Source organism: Homalodisca vitripennis, chromosome 1 (assembly GCF_021130785.1).
Source record: "Homalodisca vitripennis isolate AUS2020 chromosome 1, UT_GWSS_2.1, whole genome shotgun sequence".
Taxonomy (NCBI): Eukaryota; Metazoa; Arthropoda; class Insecta; order Hemiptera; family Cicadellidae; genus Homalodisca; species Homalodisca vitripennis.
Genome location: NC_060207.1, coordinates 49,671,952 through 49,692,742, shown reverse-complemented (window position 1 = coordinate 49,692,742; position 20,791 = coordinate 49,671,952). Strand labels below are relative to the sequence as shown.

The following is a 20,791-nucleotide window of genomic DNA, read 5'->3' as shown; positions in this document are numbered from 1 at the left end:
CCTGCACTGTCTAGACATAATGCTCTACTGATTACATTTTTAAAGCACATTCGTCAGATGTCTAAAGTACAGAAAAAACTTTTTTTATATGAATAAAAAATTTTCATTCCTAGCCAAGCTTTATTATCTGATAAACAATAAGACATTTAATGGATTCAACTCTTTAAAAATATTTATCTTTGACGATGTACATAACTTTTCCTAAAAAAAACTATCACTTGTGCTGTAAATAGTCCTACACAAATTGGATAACAAAAGGAATACAAAGTTTTGTTAACATTTATACTAATACAAAAAAGTTGTCTGTAGAAGAAAATTTCTGTTTGGTTTTTATTTTCATTTTAAAGTGTAAAATTTTGTTCTCTTTAACGTTTGTTTACAGTATTATTACTGTAGCAAAAATAAATAAAGCTATGATAACATTTAGTTAATGATACAGTTGCCATTTAGCAGGTTCCTAAATTTAACATTTCAGACCCAGCATATGGAGATGTTGTATCACTTGATATCTTCATCCACTTTTCAAGGTCAATGAAGATAAGCTTCTGTTTATACAGATACAGTTATTCATTATAAGGCATTGACACATCAGACTGTGTTTAAAGAACATTGATATTAGAGGTTTTTTACACTCTTCTTTGATATTTTCAGGAAACTGCTTTTATATATATCCAAACAGAAAATAGATTATTAACATTAGTATGTTTAAAATACATGGGTTTTTGTATGTCTCTATATGTCTTCAACTTTAAGATTTAAAAATTTATTTAATTTTACTGTGTATTTGTATTTGATTGGTGATTTATAAATATTTTTCAATGGTTTCAAACTGGTGGCTGATTTAAAACACCAATATCATATTTCTCAAAAACATATAAATACACAGAATTACAAAGAATCATTAAAAATAAACAGAACAAGACAAAATAGAAGGTTTTTTCGTATTTGCCATTGTTAATGTTAATGTTACAGAAATAGAACACTGTGTTTCGAGGATTGGAGTCCATCCTTTTTGTCATAGTGCCAAAATCTTAAAGCATGAGGCTACTCATACTAAAAATTAACACTAATAAATACGTGGTGATAATTCACTGAAGTCACAGTAACAACAGAATAAGTTACACGATGTGTAATAACAAGTTCAAACATCTGGTGGATAATAGATTCCATTCCTAGAAACATAGAAATATTTGTTGTAACACTAACAATGGCAAATATACAAAAACCTGTTCTGCTGTCAATCATCCATTGCAACATTACACTTTAAACAAAAAGGTATAGTTAAACGGATTTCCCACTAAATCAATCCCAAATAATATTTTTTAATAAGTAAAACTGTAAAAATGCAGTGTCCCAAAAACGGAGGGTACCATGTCTGATTGTGAAACATTTCAAATGCAAACACACATCATGTTTTATGATTTTGAAAGCCCTTAAAAAAATATAATAACATATTTAAAAAGCTGCATTTACTATGTTTGAACATCTGATATAAAAAAACACATGTTAGTTAAGTTTTAGCAATTTTATTACTTAATGTAATTGTATCTCCTAGTGCTGCTGTAACTTTATATTAAAACATTTTAAATTGCCTCCCCCCACCCCGAAGTCCATTGTGGAGAAACCTTTGCTTTTATTTCCTAGAGGGTGTTCTGAGTTTATTTTTCTATCTTTGTCTTAAGGTTGAGCAGGATCCATCCGTTCTTTAATTTAATTAATTTCAATGAGCTGCCATTTTGTACTGGATTGAGATAGAGAGTTCTAGTTTCCATTTTTCTTGTTCTTGTTTCTTGTTCTTCTTTTAATAAGGTGATCTTCCAATGAATAGGTCTTTACATTTAAAAATTTTGAGCCGCCCCCCAAAAATCCCAAAAATAAAGTTGTAACAGTAACTAAAAATTTCACTTTTATTTCTTAGAAAGGTTTCTTGAGTTCCATCTCTCCATCTTCATCTATCAAAAACTAAACAGAGTGTATCCATACTTTTAACTCACACTTTATAATAAAATAAGTAAACAAATAATATAATATTGATAATATAGAATGAATTTCATGGCAATTTTTTGTACTTTATTAATGTTCATATTATATACTCTCGTGCATGTAACAGTTCTGTTTACTATACAAGCGGAATATTCTGTGGTTCAGTCCTCCACACTCAGCCTAGCATGTGGAGTGCACTATGAACATATTGAACATGGTACTGTAGTCAGTGTTTATCTTATCAATTTACAATGTTGCTTCCATTACTACTTACCACAGTGGCTGACTGAGACCAAATGCCTTTCCCGTGCATAGTTCCATCTAGTTTTATTTGTTGATACATGCGTACATACGTGCGTTGTTATAGTCTGGTTTAATAATTTCAGTGTTGTTCCCAGTAATGCTGTATGTTTCTTAAAATTAGATAGAAGTTTTTTTGTGTACTTTTATTTTGATGATTCAGATTTTTTTATGTTCACTAATGTTTTAATATATGGGTGGGAGGAAATACATTCATGTTCACAGACCAGTAAGTGTAACTCTTGCTCCAGAGTTAGTTTTAAATTAAGAGTATTAATTTAGATGTTAATTTATACAATATCTAAACCTCTAAATTATTTTATACAGTATCTTGTCTAGATACAGATATTTAACATATAGGATAGAGTTAATTACAGTAGAACCTCGATTATCCGATCTCGGATCAGCAGTCTCCATGCGTATGTCTATTTGCTCTACAAGCCGATTGGTGTGCCAACGTTATCTGTTGTTAGATCATCAAGCAGACATCTGAAGTCCTTTTCTTTGTCTGAGTGATGATTTTATCGATTAGTTGACAGATATGTGCTGACCTGTTCATTGTACAGTATTGTTTCATGTATTATTATCAGTTGCTAAATTATCATCTGAAATGGATGTTGGTGTAACAACCATTAAAGACTGGAGTAAACCAAAAAGATCTCAAAGCTAATTCAATAACGGTAGAAAATTAACATGTATTAAAAACCGGAAAAACTAATAAAACTCAAAACTTGAACTCAGATGATGCTGCTGCACATGTTTTATTTTGCCAGGAAAAATGTAAAGAGACTCCACTTTAAGGTCACATTAAAAAAAAGTAAATCAATTGCACAAAAAATTGGGTGGTTAAGAAACTGAGTTTACAGCAAGTGAGTGGCTTTGGCAATGAAAATATCGTCTCAGCATTAGTCCCATTGTTATTTCTCGTGAAAAACTATTACTTACTGACCCTACTTGTTGCAACACTAGTGGTGATCTCAAAATGCTGTTATTTGTCATCGGCAAGTCTTAAAAGCCTAGGGGTTTTAAAAACATTCACACGTCAGCTTTACTAGTTTATTATCAAACTCAAAAATCCGCTTTGATGAAATTTAATTTGTTCAAAACATAGTTTTTTTCATAAATGTGTATTAACTGTGGAAAGTAAAAAAACTGCTAGTCCATGGTGGTTGTTGTACAATACCACAAGTCACCTCTGAGTCTGAACTTCTTTTCTTTTGGTGAAAGCTATTCTTTTGCCTCTCCATGTGACAACATTGATCGTACAAACAATTGACTAGGTTGTTAATGAGTGTTTGAAAAGGACTATACAGAAGGAAATATATCAGAGCTTTGTTAGAGAACACAGAAGAGGATTGCGATTTTTTTTTGTAGCAATGAAAAATTAAGAGCACAATTTATTTAGCAGCTCAAGCTTAGGTAGAAGTTAAGATAATCTCTCTACAAAAATCTTGGAAGAGGGTTTGTCCAAGCCTAATCTAGAAACCAGAAACGGACAGTCCTTACTCAAGACGCTGCGTAATTATCCTTGATATGCAATCTATTCAAAGTGATAGCCATTCTGCAGACATAACCAGTGTTAGAAATGAAAATCTTGCAAATGAGCAGATCATTGACATCATTGTGCAACGAACTATTGCTGAAGAGGAGTTACATGAAGAAGAAAAAGAGGAAGATGTAAAGATCAGCCACTATGCTGTAAAGAATCCCTTCAAGATTCCCCTAAAGAACATTCACCAGCAATTGTCATGGACGTTATATGGGCAAAGAAGTGACATGACGCAGCAGCCGAGTTAAGGTTTAAAACATTGTAACGAACAAACATTTATAATTTTTTCAAGTAGTTTAAAACATGATTTAAACATGTTTTCATTCTTTACTCATAACAAACACATTTATATTCTTTATGTTTTTGGCTATAGTACACTACAGTGTATATTCTTAAGTTACTGTAAAGTATTTTTGACTTAAATATATTGTAAATGGCTTAGTTCATTCTCCCCTGATTATCCGATCTTTGTAGTATTCTGACCAACCTCTGGCCCGTAGCTGACAGATAATCGTGGTGCTACTGTACTAGCAACATCACTTTGTTACGAGTTCAGGGTTTTTGATAGTGAGCAAAATTTCAGTTAACTGTTCTGTATAAAGAATTGGGAAGGCCTATTCAATTTTGAATTTGAATTCCTCTATTGACTGTTTCCCCTAAATGCACCTTATCTATTCATGTTCTTAACATAATGCATCATTATAAGTTTGAGTTTACAAGCTGCCTAAAAATTGTTAATTGTACTGCTAAGATTAAATTTTGCGTTTACACATTCAAATTGATGAGGATGTTTATGCTAAGATTTAACATAAGTAAGTATGGATTCTGTAGGCCAGTACATTTGATGGTGATGGAAGGAGGGATTTTTACACAGGCAGATGTTCAATTTTAAATCACCACCTTATTCAGTCTAATTCTGGGTATACTTTTGATGCAGTCAGTAATGTCTGACGTATGGTTCGAAATATAGCCCTCCTCGACAAAATAGTATCACGGAATCTGGAAGCAGTTGTAGATATCTTTCCTCCCTCAATATAAGACAGCTTTCAGAGACCTTGGCACAACCATCAGTCAGATGTCCTGCAGAATCAAGTCCACTGATCTGCCTACACAATCAATCAATCAATCAATCAATCTTTATTTGCCTTTTTACATATGACATGCATTGACAAAGTCAGTAATATTGTCTAGATGACATGGTCAGAAACAAGCAATAAAACCAAACTATTCAGTTTTTAAAATATCATTACAGTTTAAAATTATTATTCTTTGAATATCAATATCATAATGAAAGACAATAGTTTAACAAAAGGAGATTTTAAAATAATTGAACAACAAAAGAATTTATAAAAGTTTAACAGATATTAAATTAAAAAAATATTTTAACTGATTGCACGTGAATTACTACAATACTAGCACAACAATTTGAAATCTTAGGATAACAGGTTACAATATTAAAATTCTACAGATGAAATTTACAGTACTGAATAAAAAAAAGGACAGTTTCTAGATTAAAATTGAACAATTTACTGAAATCTCATTGTTGTTTACAAATATATGTTTTCAATTTGTAGTATAAATCAGATTTAGCGAGCTGTACAGTGGATCCTGTATACATTATTAACAAACTAAAATTTAATATCCTTGTAGTTTAAAAAACTCTGATAGGGTATAGAAAGGATTGTTCAAAAGCCAATGGTACAGTTTGTTTTGAAATATTTTTGTGGGATACTTATCTGCCAAATGTTTTACTTTGTTGAAGATTCTTTGAGAAATTATAATGTGGCTGTTTTTGAGAATTTCGCTAATCTAACATGAATCTATGGCCAATATTAGTTCTATTTCTAGTATAGTAGCTGTGTATATCACTTCTTAGAGTGAGAGTTTGAAAATTTTTGAGTAAATAGGTAACTAAATCAAAGATGTAGAGATTTATCACAGTTTGTAATTTAAGTTCAATGAACAGAGGCTTGCAGTGGTCCAGAGAATGGGCCCTCGCTATCACTCGCACAGCTTTCTTTTGCAGAATTAGAATGTCTTCAATCTTTACTGCTGTTTCCCCAGATTATTAATCCGTATCTTAAAACTGATTGAAAAAAATGCGTATAATAAGCTGATTTTACGTAGTTTGTTAGGCACACAACGACAATAATCGCCTGAGTAGAAAAATTTACCCTAGACAACCTTTTGGATATGTACTCAATATGGGAATTCCAAGTCAAAGTACTATCGATATAGATACCCAAAAATTTTACAGTAGTAAAAAAAGCATTTATTGTATCATCTGATGGTGTTTGTTTTAAGCTGAATATAATATTCTGAGTCTTGGCTTCATTGAGCACTAATCCATTGGACCTAAACCACAATGAGGCCTCTTGTACAGTCTCTCTAACAAGATCTTGTAATTCATCGAGGATTAGAGTTTATGTTAATAAAAGTTGTGTCATCTGCATTATAATAAAGATTTGGCCTTGATATTTTTTGGTAAATCACATTTATTTGTAATAAGAACAACAGAGGACCCAAAAACCGATCCTTGGGGCACTCCAGTAGAAACTTTAGCCTCATCTGACCAGTTTCCATCAACACATACCTTTTGCCTTCGGTTTGATAGATATGACTGAAAAAACTTAGAGGGAGTTCCTGTTACACCATAATAATTTAGTTTAAGGACTAGTTTGTTGTGGTCCACACAGTCAAAAGCCCTGCTCAGGTCGCACAAGGTGGCCTGAGCAAAGGCCTTGTCCTCAAAGGCACTCACAACTTCTCTAATTAGTGCATCTATTGCATCTATGGTGCATTTACCCTTTCTAAAAACCAAAATTGTGATACATCAAGGTAATAATTTTTTTCTAAAATATGCTAATAATTGATCGTTGGGGGGGGGGGGGGTGGGGGGGGGGGGGGGTGGGGGGGGGGGGGGGTGGGGGGGGGGGGGGGTGGGGGGGGGGGGGGGTGGGGGGGGGGGGGGGTGGGGACTCTCTATTTTATAAGTGAATTATTCAGTCGTATACCTAACAACAGAAAAAGTAACCCAAGAATACTATAACATTTCAAAGCAATATGGAGAAGTTTAGGGATATAGCTACATTTTAAGTACTATAAGATACATCCTTAAACTTCTACTTTTATTTCATAGATTATAAAATGGGCGTCAAGAATATATACATTTTATAAAAATAATATATTATATGGATATATTTTCTATTTATTACTTATAACATGCATTGTACACTAAAAAAAATTCAAACCAAATATACTCATGATAAGAGATATAAATTCTCTTATACATAAGTACATAATTTACAACATAGACAGAAATTAAAAATCGTCTTGTGTTTTAATCATTGAACAGCTGACATCTGCACACAAGACACGTATGGCAATGTCTAAACATAGACATAGAATATACTGTAATCGCACCTAAAATGAACTTCATTGGTTACGAAATTGCCACTGCCCAAAGTTAACTGGTATTATTTCCCAGAAACAGCCTAAAGAGAGGATTAACATCTCCATCGACCTGTTGTAGTCTGGAGAGAATAAACAAATCAAATATTATTTAAAAAACTACACTTTTTGTTACTTTGGTTATCTATCTACAGCTTTCCATACACAGAATACAACAACAACATGTTTTAGCACTCTGTAATTAATTTACTTCTGATCACCTGTCTTATTTGAATATACTTACACTGATGCACTAAAATAGACAACAAATTTAAGAAATTTTAAATTAAAAAAATACGTATAGTTTACAAAAACAGAATACTTTCTTACTTTGGTTACATCTACTTAAATACTATTTATCGTGAACTTTATATCTACTAAATAAGGTATGGAATAAATGTAAACTAATTACTGCATAACATCCAATACATCGGGGAAGATTTGTGATTCAGCTTCAACACATCACTATTTTCAAGTAAAACAAGGAACACAGTGTTCACCATAGCATAGAACTTGAAAGTGGTAGGGTATGGTACAAACTCTTAAAGTTTACTAAAGCTGCTGTATGATACCTGTCATCCTTGTGACACCACCAAGCACGGCAGCCGCACCCACCATGGCGTAGAGGCCAGGAGTGATGCAGTCGTCACCACTAGCACATTCGCCCCCAAACACCCAAATATGAGGGTACTCCAAAGCTAGTCGCTGCACACAGATGCCTACAATTCTGCCAACGATGCCTCCAAGACATAAACTTGGGATGAACAGCCCACATGGCACCTGGATTCAATTGATTGTTTTCAGTTATGATTTCAGTTTACTGATTTAGTATTTTGCAGAGATATTTCACAACCTACAAAATTTGAAAGTATACTTCTGTCTTTCTCACTACTGTGATACAAAAATAGGGTCAGCATAAATAGTAGTATATGAAATATTAAAGTTGAAGTGAACAAGTGACATAAGAATCATGTTGTAGTAGTATTTGTAATTTTGTGAAAACTATTTGTAGGGTTAGAAAATGTTTTAATAGCATCGCTGTAGCAACTTGCCAGGCAAATAACATGTTCTTGAGATGATTCACCCTCATGCTCCCCCACCATCACCAAACCCCTAATTTTGTATAACTAATAACTTTAATTTACCTTCATGCCGAATGTGAATATTGTGGTGACTAGTTTGAAGATGAGGGCCAGTATGAGGAGGATGACTGCTTGGTAGACTCCTGGACCCGATGACGACTCTTCCACTACTCTGGTTACATTATTACGGGTGTACACGTAGTCACTGTAGACAATATGCAATCATCACAGTAATTACTAATAAAAAATTCTTAAAATAACTCTTAGATAAATTTAAAATATTTTTAAATTCAGTGAAAATGCAATGGACTAGTTTTAGCTCCATCAGTTTAAAAATCCTTTTGGCAAGTGTTTGGGGAGCTGATTAATGAACTCACAGTTGACCAGTTTGACATACATACATCCACTCCATTGATTCAAACATGGAAAAAATTCTATTTAAATTATCATAGTTAATGTAAATGTTAGGCACAGGCTCAAATATTGTGAAGAAATGCCACATTCAATCCAAAATAATGATATAACGAAAATTTATTCCTTTTATAAAAAAACAATTTCAAACCCCAAATACATTTCAGAAATATTAGTTAGCCACATTTACCAGTAACTGTGGCCAACTTGTAAATACAATACAACTTAATTAACCCTTTTAACCCCAGCCATTTTTCCATGGACTTGCCAGAAAGCCCATGGCGATAAGGGACCGTAGTGCAGAATTGAGGGAAAATTCATCTAGTTTTCTTATTTTTGAAGATAATTTTTAGGTTTTTGTTTTAAATTGTTCACAAATAAGTGTACTCTTAGATGTAATAGTTAAAAAGTACTTTTACAGAATGATTTGTTTTTTTTAGCGTATTTATACATAAAATTTTTTTTATTTATTTTTTATTTTTTATAGTTTGGACATACATAAACGGTAGAAAAAAAAATTGTAGCCCCTGAAAAATGAAGCAATTTTGTTGTACACATATTTCTTACTACACACACAAAATTTTAAGAACTTTCCTTGATAAATGCAGGAGATATATCCAATTAATTGTATTGCTGCATAAGCACTTCTTCATATATTTCCACATACACGTCAGTAGAAGTATACAGATATGTTTACTTGTTTTTGCACTTTTGAAATAATAACAATTGTAAAGTAACACAAACTAATTGTAATGGTTTGTAAGACTAAAACTTGTTTAATTTTTCAAAAAAGTAAAAGAAATAATATTTACAATATATACATTTTATGGTACTTTGGGAATGGGGTCAGATTCCGTTATATGCCCCCCAACGCTTAAACCTTTTTCAATGAACTTAGAACGTTATAAAACGATGTAGTTGAGTAACAGAACTAACATTCCATTAATCAACAAGCATTTCCAGGTATTGTGATCGGTATTTTTGTCGCTGTTATCTTATCTTTCTCGAGAATCCCGATTACGGCAGGCCGCGCGGCGGGACTCTGCAATCACTTATCTACTAGACCGCTCGACTTTGACCTCTGTCTGAGGATGGGGAGGGGTTTGCGATAAGACAATTCCTGTTTTTATATTGACGAAATATTGTTCTACGCTAATCTAGTAATCAGTAGAAGCAAAATGTCAAATAACGATTCATGTATGGGTGTGGTCGGTGTAATCCCAAAGTACCAGTGTTTATCAAAGTGTTTTCACTCACTGGTAACTTTTCTCTACGACGTTTACTCATGTTTTTTTTACTAATAATACAATAAATCACACGAAAAAACAACCGCTTTCAATCACGCAAACTAATTGAGGTTATAAGTCAGCATACAACAACAATGCAACTGAAGTCGTCTGACAACTGACATCGACAAATAAACTACGCTCAATGACGACGAAATACGATGCCAATTGGAAGGTTTATTGTTTTTGCATGTAGCCCGTTTCTTCACCGATTACTATACCGAAACTGATGGCATTTGGACATATTATTAGCCAGCTACATTAAATTCTCGAGACGTCCGGTATATCGGACGTTGGGCATTTTAGCTAGACCACCTCTGTCCGATATATCGGACGCCGGGGCTAAAAGGGTTTAAAAAATAAAAATACAAAACAAGAGTCTAGATCAATAAACGAAAAACAACTCGTTCCTCCATGGTGCCAAAATTACGCATAACAACAAAAAAGAATTGTTCAAATAGTATGTTTATGATTAAATAGAAGACTTATCTTTGGATCAAAAATTGAACTTGGCTACTGAACATGAACCAGGTTATCCAACTAAAAATGGATAGCCTGATTACCATTGATATACTTGGAGTATTTAAGAAAGAAAATTACATACCAAATTATACAGCTTCCAGCAATATGTTTGAAGTCTGAATTTGCACTGTTAAATAGAGTTGGGTTGAATCCATTAGCGATTCCAGAATCACTCATCTCTTAACAGATCAATAATTGTGGGCTTTGTTTATACACACATCCAACTTCAAATTACAAAAAGTATTTAATTATATAGTACTACTTAAAGTGTTCTGTTCTAGTGTTAACCCAATCACCTACTTTGGAGTTTTACCATCGCTCTATAATAATTTGCTTTAAACTCAAGAAATAGCTGCACCAATCATACAATATTTTGTTGTTATACTTTGTTTTCTGTGTAGAACAGTATTTTCGTTTTGTTAGTTGGCTAATCTCACATAAGCTACAAATAACAAGATGATTTACTTCATATGATACATGTTTGTTGCTGTTGTGCCAGTAAACATGGGTTACATGACCATGAGCTGGATTGTTTTTCCTAATGATTCTAATGATGTCTCGAGAGTCAAGAATCAGAAGAGGAATGTGATTGTATAACACATGAACAGTTCAAAAATTCCGATCATTATGAATTAAAGCAGCGTGATGGATGTTGATTAAATTCTTTTAATTATGTCTCTGAATTTGAAGAATAAAACACAATAATTTATTAAAAAGTTAAAGCTAGATGTCTACACATTTAAACTATAAGTACAATAATGGAATTCCTAGAGCCTATCAGGTGCTAAAAAATTAGTTGGTTATTTGAATGGGTTAAGAAAATCAAGTGGATATTTGTGAGTAGATTGCATTGTTTGTCTTGCTTCTCCTACGCATTATCTATTGTACAGGCCTGCGTAAAATTTGTGACACTAACCCTAATTTACCATAAATGTTTTAAACACGAGAAACACAGACACTTCTTTAATGCAACAGAAAGCACAATACCATCCCTTTTTTTGGGACTATCTGATTTCCGTGGTGAAGATATCAATTTAGGTCAGATCTAATCTAGGACAAATATTTCATTAGCTATTGTGATTTTAATCAAAAGTTGAATCCATTATTAACTTTGATAACTCATGACTGAATTAAACATATAACATACTATACTATAATATAAATATAATATTATTTTAGACTACCATTATAATTTAATTGAAAATGTCTGGTCTGGAATTCTTAATAAGTTATTAGTGTAAGCCTAATCGACTTCATATAATCAATCTCAACTTTCCTACAATAACATTTTTCTGGTTGACAGTCCAAACAACTTCTTGAACTTGGAACATGTTATTTCTTTCGAATTAAATGATTTGTTGCTGCACTCCATGTCTATGCTCATTTTGTACATTCATATTTAAACAAAATATGATTATTAATCTCATGTAAATTAGCCATTTTTAAATCAATTTTACTTTATATATATAATTTCCTGAAACCATGAGAATAATAAATAATAAAAAATACTATTAATTTCATTACTAACAATAGTTTGTTGTTTTGTTGCAATGTCCAATATTACAGCTAGCATTTTTTTTTTTAATATGATCTGTTTTATAAAAAAAATTGTTTTTGAAAATACTTTCATTTTCAGATTCTATACACTTTTCTTTATTTTTTGTACATAGTGAAGAAAACTATCAGTTGAAATATTAGTTTGATTTTGGTTTATTTAGAGGCTCTTGTCACATCCTAAAACCAAAACCAAGTCTTGAAACTGTTTCAAAGAAACGTTCTGCCTACCTTGATAACTGGGAAATGATGAGCATTTTCACTTCTTTATGATTAACACATTGAATATGGAGCCCAAGTATAGGTCGTGCTAGCACGCATGCCGTTGTGTACGGAGCCCGACCTATACTCGGGCTCCAGTACTTACTTAATTCAATACGTTTAAGTTTTCGGTAAAAAATCGGGTTAAGTTGTTTCAGACTATATCCTATGTTATATTGTTTATATTTTTATATGTCTTTCTATGACAAGTAACAGTTGTGCAGCTGTAAAAATAGTATTTTCATAGTAATAGTAATAGTATTTTCAACTGTTGCACAACTGCTTAGTTACGTAACCGACTGATGACGCAGTGATGCGAGCATTGTTATTTATAAACAAAGTTCCACTGTTACTGATTAAAGTGATAAATGTTGGTTTAGTGATGGTTTAGTTTATTTTGATTGGTTTCTTAGTGATACAAGTTTTATTTTTCTTGATCATTGTGTAAAATGAGTAATCATTTAGACAAAATAACGATGCACATGATACGTGATATGATGTCAGATTCTGAGTATGATTTGGAGGATGATCGTATTTTTAATGAAAATAAAAGATCATCTGTGATTCAGTTTGAAAAGATCTTGGGTCAAATTTATGATTCTGGATCGTAGGTTGAGTTTCTCAACGACAATGATCCTGATCCAAATTTTGAGCTTAGGCCTAATCAAGACGTGAATGATGCTGAGTATGATTATGATAGGGCTTCCATTAGTACTAACATGAATACTGTCTTTCTTTTATGTTAATTTTATATCAAAAACACATTTATAGAACATAAGCGGTTAAAAAAAAAACGTTTATACAGCATTAGGGGGTGGAAAAATAAAACGTTTATACAAAGTTACAATTTTTCAAATTTTATTTTTTTCCATAATTTTGTTTACTTTACATTTTTGTTCAAATAATTATTTTATCATAAAAAGGCACATTTTCTAAAACGTTCTCCTCTTTAATTTGATATATAATATGTTAGGTTAAAACAATGTCTTCATAATTTAAAAAAAATTTTTAATCACAAGAAACGGCCAGTATACTGAGTAAATTTGATGTTATAGGCTTAGGGTTCAATGTGTTAAACAATGGCAAATGTCCTGAAAAATCTGGTTTCATTCACAATTCTTCCGCTACCAAAAACAAACTTACAATTTATTATCAACGTTGCTGAAGTTCTCCCAGCCAAGATTATGTTTTATATGTTAAAAAGATGAAATTCACTTGGAGTAAGATCAGGGTTATATGACAGGTGTTCCAAAATTTCTCAGCTCGTTAATTCTCTGACTCATTTTTGCATTATCACCATATACCTTGTTAAGTGTGGAGATGATGATTGTTTGCAGGTGACAAGTTTCTTGCATTGAAAAAAATCATATCACTATGCATATCTTACACGCAATAGGTGATAAAAAAATTTAGAAATTAAAAAGGCACAGTGAAGCATATAGGTTGTTTACAAAACTTAAAATGACACATACTTGTTCGCTCAAGATGCTGGGAGACAAAGCACATGCTCTTTGTGCCGCTTGCCTGAACAAGTGTATCAAAGGCAATATATACTTAAACCCTCATATTTAATATAAAGGTTTGCCGATTAAATTTTAGGAAATCAATAAACAAAGATACATATGTTCCTCAGTAAAAACTGCTTTAGTATCAAGACTAATGTACTATAACAATTGTAAGTTGAAGTCTTTAAAATTGTACGATACAATGCTCCTGACCTCAAACCACCTTGTGGGAGAAGATACCATAGAGTATGTGGTAGCTACATAGCTGAAACAAGTCATAAAGCTATTCCTGTTACTGTTCTATGGACCTTTTTTTGTTTCCATACAATAAATAAGAACATGTCCCCAATCCTGTAGTACAACATAAAAAAGGAATGAGAATTTTGTTACTCTCACACTGCTATTGCTTTAGTATTCTAAATGAATAACAATATGCAACATTCACAATAGAAAAATACACAAAAGTGAAGGGCAATATTGATCAGAACGTACGTGTAACAGTTGTATATAATACAATAAAAAGGTAAATGTTTACATCCTATGTTAATATTTACCAGAGTAAAAGTATTATGAATTTCATAAATGTTCTTATAATCTTAAATATTGTAAATCTAATTCTCAGTCTAACGTACCATAGACCATAGGAGTCAGAGACACCACACTGACTGAAGAGTAGGAAAATGAGCTGACTTGTACTCATACGAGTGAAGCGGTTAAGGTAACCGACTACTGCAGTGATTGCCGTGACGACTAGAACTTCAGTAACTGGATATTGGCCGAGTCGTGAGACTTTGCGATAGCGGCACCAGTACAGGTTGGCCTTGATGAATATTGTGGCGATCACTCCCTAAACAATCGTACATTTGTAATAATGTAGACTAATTTTGATGAGTGAACTCTTACATATAGTAAGTTTATAAATATACTAATTATAGTTAATATTAAGTTAATGTCTACATTGATTCTCAGACAAACACAACCTAAGTGTCTTTTGCGTACAAAAATTATATAATGAATACAGTTAACATTTTCTCAATAAATTAACTTACTCCGATGATTCCAAGTCCCACGAATGGAACTAGCTCAAAAAACATAAAAGGTTTGTTGTATTCTACGTAGAAGAGGACAGAGTGCTCGTTTCCAAAAGGATTTATGGATCGAAGCACAAACGCAGCCACCAAAGCACAGAAAAATGAGCGCCATAAGGTCTTCAGAGGAAAGTAGTAACTGACCTGGACAAAGATCATGAAATTTAAAAGTTACCCAATAGAGTAAATAATGCAGTACTGAATATATTACTAACATCTAAACATTGTAAATAAAACTTGGATTTAGGGTTTAATATATTCATTAGATTGCAAAAATAAATTAAATAAAAATAATAAGAAGACAAATTAATCATGAATAACTCTGATCAGTGAACAAGACATGCCTACATTTAAACTGATAATTACAATTTGACACATTTATAAGTATACAATTGTGGGACTGAAATTATTGTTTTGTGATTGTCCTTGATATATGACTATATCAAGTCAGTCTGATATACATTAATCAAACAAACCAGACGTAATTTTCCCACTGCATGTACAGAAATGAATATTTATAACATTCTCAGATACAACAGATAAAACTTCTGTATCACAGCTGACTGCCAAGCTGCTCTTGGCAAGTCTATTTAGACAAAACAGAATATAATTTATTACAATTTTGAAAATGCAGAAAAACGTTTGCTTACATATAGCAAACCAATGAGTAATGCTGACAATATTGTACAGATTATTCAGATTTTTAATTTAACCCTCTCCCGCTCGCAAGGCATGAATCGGCACAGCTACCACATAGCCACTGCAGTTTAAACGGCACAGATCGGCACGCACTGCTTTACCCACTAGAGCCGATAAGTGCTGCTCTCGAGTAGCAATATTTTGTACTACTACGGGTTGTTTGCTATCAGGAGACTATTCACTTTACTTTTACAGTAGATTTATTCCATTATTTTGCTGTTTATATTAGTTGTGCGGAAACAATGGCGGGTTGTAGTCATACATTTCGTGACAGTGAAATCGATCACGTTATTAGTAGTGATTGCGACGATTCAAGTGAATGTAGTGATGTACCAGAGCCTTGTGAAGTGGTTGGTGGCATTGATGATGTAGTTCGGAGTGATAACAGTGGCAGTGACGGCGAGCCAGACAATGACCTTCACCAAGTAACTGCGCAACAAACAACCCCACGCCACCGGCGCTCAGCTGTCCGTGTGCCTCCTCCCTGGTCTCGTACAGTCAACTTCATTGAACCAATATATAGTAAAATAATTAATATATATAATTATAGTTAATTACAATGACAGAACGTGTGTAAGTTGAGGCGCAGCGTATTTTTACCGAGCGCGACTGGCAGAGCGAATTAATTGAGGTTAGAAGCACCGTGAGTACCTGGAAACAATACGAGCGGGAGAGGGTTAAGATTATTTAGCAGGATAACCCTTACTTTTGTATCATCAACAAAGAGGCAGTGCTACATTGCTCTTGTCTGGAATATTAAAGAATAAGAAATCTAGTAGATCGTTGATAACTAAATCGCAAAACAGATCTAAGATAGACAATATAGAACTTGATGATGTACACTGAACTGTAACCAATGATGATTTAGTCTTGTGTTATTTTTAGTAATGAAAATAGTTAGGTGATTTTTAGATCTATGGAAAATATTCCTTGGGCTATTGAAATTTTTCTTAATATTTGGCAGAATTAAAGGGTATATCATTCTGTTGTTGATTTATATAAATTATGTCAATATTAGTTCAAACGAAAACTGGAAACACTTAAAACATTTTAACTGTACTATTTGTAACATTACTGTTAGACCACACTTTTATGAAGATTAGACTATCTGCGACCATAATAAAACACTTCTTGAAATATTTGTTACTCAGATATTGCATCATGAATTGTCCATTATCACCAAGTTCGCACACCCTGGTTGGAGTGGCTGTTAATGATGGGTGCTACAGCTACTTTTGATTTCCCAAGGTAGGTACTTTTGATTTTTTGTGAATTTTGTTAAGATGAGACTTCTATAATATGAAATCCGTAAGCTTTCTTTGAGACCTTGTTCTGAGGTTTCACAGTAGAGTTGATTGTTTTTCTGAGAGATTTGAAAATCATGCAAGTTTCTGCAGCTAAGCATTACTTGTCTAGTTATCCACTTAAACCTGACACAATTTCTCAACTAAAGGAAAGACACAATTAATGTGAAAGATCAATTGGTCTAAGAAACAGAACTGTTGTAGATTTTGGTCTGAACTGACTTGGACTGAGATGAAAAATTGAATTATTTGTCCATCATGGCCAGACATGTTTGCCCAGTCTTGAGGCAGTGTAATGTAGAGATTAGGTGACAGGCCTGTCAACATTTTATCAATGTTGTGAACCTTATAAATAGTTCCTGCAAAACCCAACTGCAATGATAATGTTCTCAACCAATGATAGAAAGGACCTTATTAATCTCATCCAAAAAAGAGAGGAAAATTACCCAAAAGATACCAATAAACGCAGAGGGCAAGTAATTTAAAGTTACTAATGGAGACCACTGCAACCACTGCAACCTAACACTGTTCTGCTTGATATTTTTGCAGCATTTAACAAGAAAAAAGTGAATTTTGAAAGAAAATTTCATTACTATTCTAAAAAAAAACCACCCATCTAAGTCAGTGGACTACATTGTTCTTCAGTTGACCACAGATACCGAGCTCTCATATGTGGTTGTGATGCAGTGTCTAATAACTAAGACTAGTAGGAGGATGTTTAATCATAATAGTTTTGCTAACACTATTGTAAATCTAGCCACAAATTGTTATCTAACTCTAAAAGTATTGGTGTTAGATTTTTTAATTCTGTGATTTGTAAATGTGTAGAAAGCTTAATGAAAAAATGTAAAAAGGAACAAATTGTCAATCTTAAATTTAAATCTTATTATTTTTTCTTAACAATACTCAAACTAAAGACAAGAACAATATTACATGAGCAGGAGAACAAGATTTTAATTAAATAATTCAGTTTAGTTATTAATTACAACAAAGTCAATACAAACAAGAATATTATGTATATAAATAATGTGTAATTTTTCCAGCTTTAAAAAGAAAATCATGTATACAAAAGTATTTTACAGCTCTGATTTAGGGTTTAATTGTTTGTTATAACATTTTGCAGCTGAAGAAATATATTTAGATTATTGTAAGTCATAAATAATTATTTAATACATTTGAATTCGACCTTCAATAACTATAAGGTAAAAGTATGTATGCCACACCACGTATCCCATAATAGACTTTGTTAAGGTTGCATGCACAATTTCAAATCTATATAGCTAATTTCATTCTCTTGATGTCCTGCAGACAAACAGACATGCTTGCAGTCATCCAGACATGTTTATATCCCCCTGGCAGAGAAAAGAGAAATTGTGTTAGCCTACAGAGTGATAGGCTTCAATGATGTTCATCCAAATTCCATGGTTGGACATGCATCATCATAGAACCCGTTCTTAGCTATGTAGAAATGAAGTTTCACACAAAATTTAAAGTCTACAAATAAAACCCTTCTCAAGAAATCTTTCCAAATGATACATTTACACTTTTGTTAGGTTTTATAGCAGTGTTGAAATAAAAGTACTGGAAAGATAGTGAGGATACTACAACGTACGAGTTCACTGCGAGAAGTCAAATACTGTCACCAACTTTTTACATTAATCCCAGTTTATTATATTTTATTAGTACTCTATGAATAAAAGTATCACTTGTTAAAATCTCATATGATTGTACACAGTTTGTTTACAAATTTATTAATTCTGCTATTTTCTTGTTTCCATCATGGTTACCCATAACACTAATGTAACAATATTCGCTGATGTTCAGCCAAATCCCATGGAGTGATATGCACCACAATCGAACTCAGTATTCCTCAGATATCATCGAAGCTTCATGCAAAAATTATTTCAATTCTATATACATGTCAGTTAGTTTTTTTATTTATCGTCTGGAGAGACGAACAGATAAGACAAAAATGAAATTTTTGCAACTTCACAAGTGATAGGTTTCACTAAAGAATATCCAATTAATTGGATATAGTTTTTATCGGTGAGTAATGCAATGTACTGATTTTGCAAGCACTTTTGTATAAATCTACAAAAATCGTATGCTATGGAACTACAAATGACATGTCAGTAAATCTATTAACTTTCATTATAAAGCTAGCTAAAATCATGGTGCACATATAACAGCTGCTGTTTTAATACTAACTGGTTTATGACGTGATTGTTTAAAAAATATTCAAAATATAGGCTAATAGTATGTGAACAGTTTCTTTAATTATAAGTAGAAGATCGTTGCCACTCAAAGTAGGATTGTTGACTATACACATAAGTAGAGTTGATGAATACATCAGTAGCTAGTCTGCTAGTAAGTTATATCTGTTCAGACAAATCCCCTACTTACTTCCTCCAAGCTGAAGAGTACTCCACCAATTGGAGCTCCGAAAGCTACCGAAACACCGGCTGCTGCAGCTGCTGATAGTATTTCTCTCTTTTTAGCTTCATTTTTTCCATATTTCGGGAATAAATAAGATAAAATATTACCTGAAAAATATAATCTGTATTATTGTGTGGCAATGAGGACTTTGATAAATGAATTAATTTTTAAAGAAATGCAACAAAATGGACTATAACTTAATCCTTGAGATAAACACTTTAATTACACTTAACTTCCTCCTTCCTACAGCAAAGTCCTACATTCAACGTTGTACCTAATTTATATTATATTATATATGTAACAATACAAAGTGTTTCAAAAAGAATATATGTTTTACAAAATATTATTTTGTCTAAACTATTGATTCCTGCACCTCGGCTCGACTATTGGGGAAACGAATACACAGTCTATTAGTAGCCACTAGATGTCAGCTGTCTTCTGTTTTGCTTGGTAAACGTCATATATTTAAAATGGCTATTCCGCAGCAGAAATCATTTTGTGTTCCCGAGTTTGTAAAGTGGAATTCTGTGATTACAATGCAAAGATGTTTCAGTTTCAGGTACCAAATTGATCCTCCGATTGGGTAAAACATTCACAAATGGTATCAACATTTTGTAGATATAGGATGTGTATGTTATGGAGAGTGTTATGGACACCATCGTGTTCCTGAATTTGGGGACTACAGAACCCACATCCAGCCACTGAACATGTATGAGATTTGCCAAAATCTGACCCTGAGACTTCTTCCTTTGGGGTTTAGTTTAAGACAATGTTTATGTCGTATCGCTGATGAAGAACATATTTTACATCTGTAATCTGAACTTGAGAGGTTTGTAAATACATGTGTAAAGTTTCATATTCGTATGTCTTAAAGTTTAATAAGTATACATGCATTTGAAAGACGTATATTCTATTTGAAATACCATGTATTATATAACAGTTCAGTAACAATTTCATTATAATTTAAAACAAAACTAGAATCTAGAATAGAATGAATGAATTATTTGTTGTGAATTTCATAGGATGACATAACCTCCTCTCTATTGATAGCTGCTTAACAAGTTACATGTCTCCCTTGTTTTATTGAGGGATGATCATGCCAAGATATACAAGTAATCAGTATAACAACTTTGGCATAGCTGTGCGGCCCTATTAGGATGGGAATTGTAAATAAGTAGGAACCATGATAAGAAATCAATTTAGTTTACATGCTGTAAAGTTTAGGATGTGAAAAGCTCTGTCTCAAGAAATATATTTAAGCTAATAAACATTCATTTTAGACAAGTTACATCTCAGTGTCATTAAAATATTCGGTCATAGTTTAACAAGTACCGAGTTCAACAATCTATTGAAATTTGAAT

At 32.6% G+C, this 20,791-nt stretch overlaps 1 protein-coding gene across 7 annotated transcripts in view; it reads right to left on the bottom strand.

Annotated features, from left to right (window-relative positions):
* Positions 1-7,819: 7,819 nt before the first annotated feature.
* LOC124361236 (H(+)/Cl(-) exchange transporter 3) overlaps positions 7,820-20,791 on the bottom strand; it is a 52,966-nt gene continuing 39,994 nt past the window's right edge. For all 7 annotated transcript variants that reach the window (XM_046815282.1, XM_046815293.1, XM_046815288.1 and 4 more), the window contains 5 exons: positions 19,398-19,537; positions 14,953-15,135; positions 14,536-14,750; positions 8,428-8,569; positions 7,820-8,062 (listed from right to left, as the gene is read on the bottom strand). In XM_046815282.1, the coding sequence (XP_046671238.1) occupies positions 7,835-8,062; positions 8,428-8,569; positions 14,536-14,750; positions 14,953-15,135; positions 19,398-19,537 (908 nt within the window). In that variant the 3' untranslated portion in view covers positions 7,820-7,834. The remainder of the gene's footprint in view (positions 8,063-8,427; positions 8,570-14,535; positions 14,751-14,952; positions 15,136-19,397; positions 19,538-20,791) is intronic.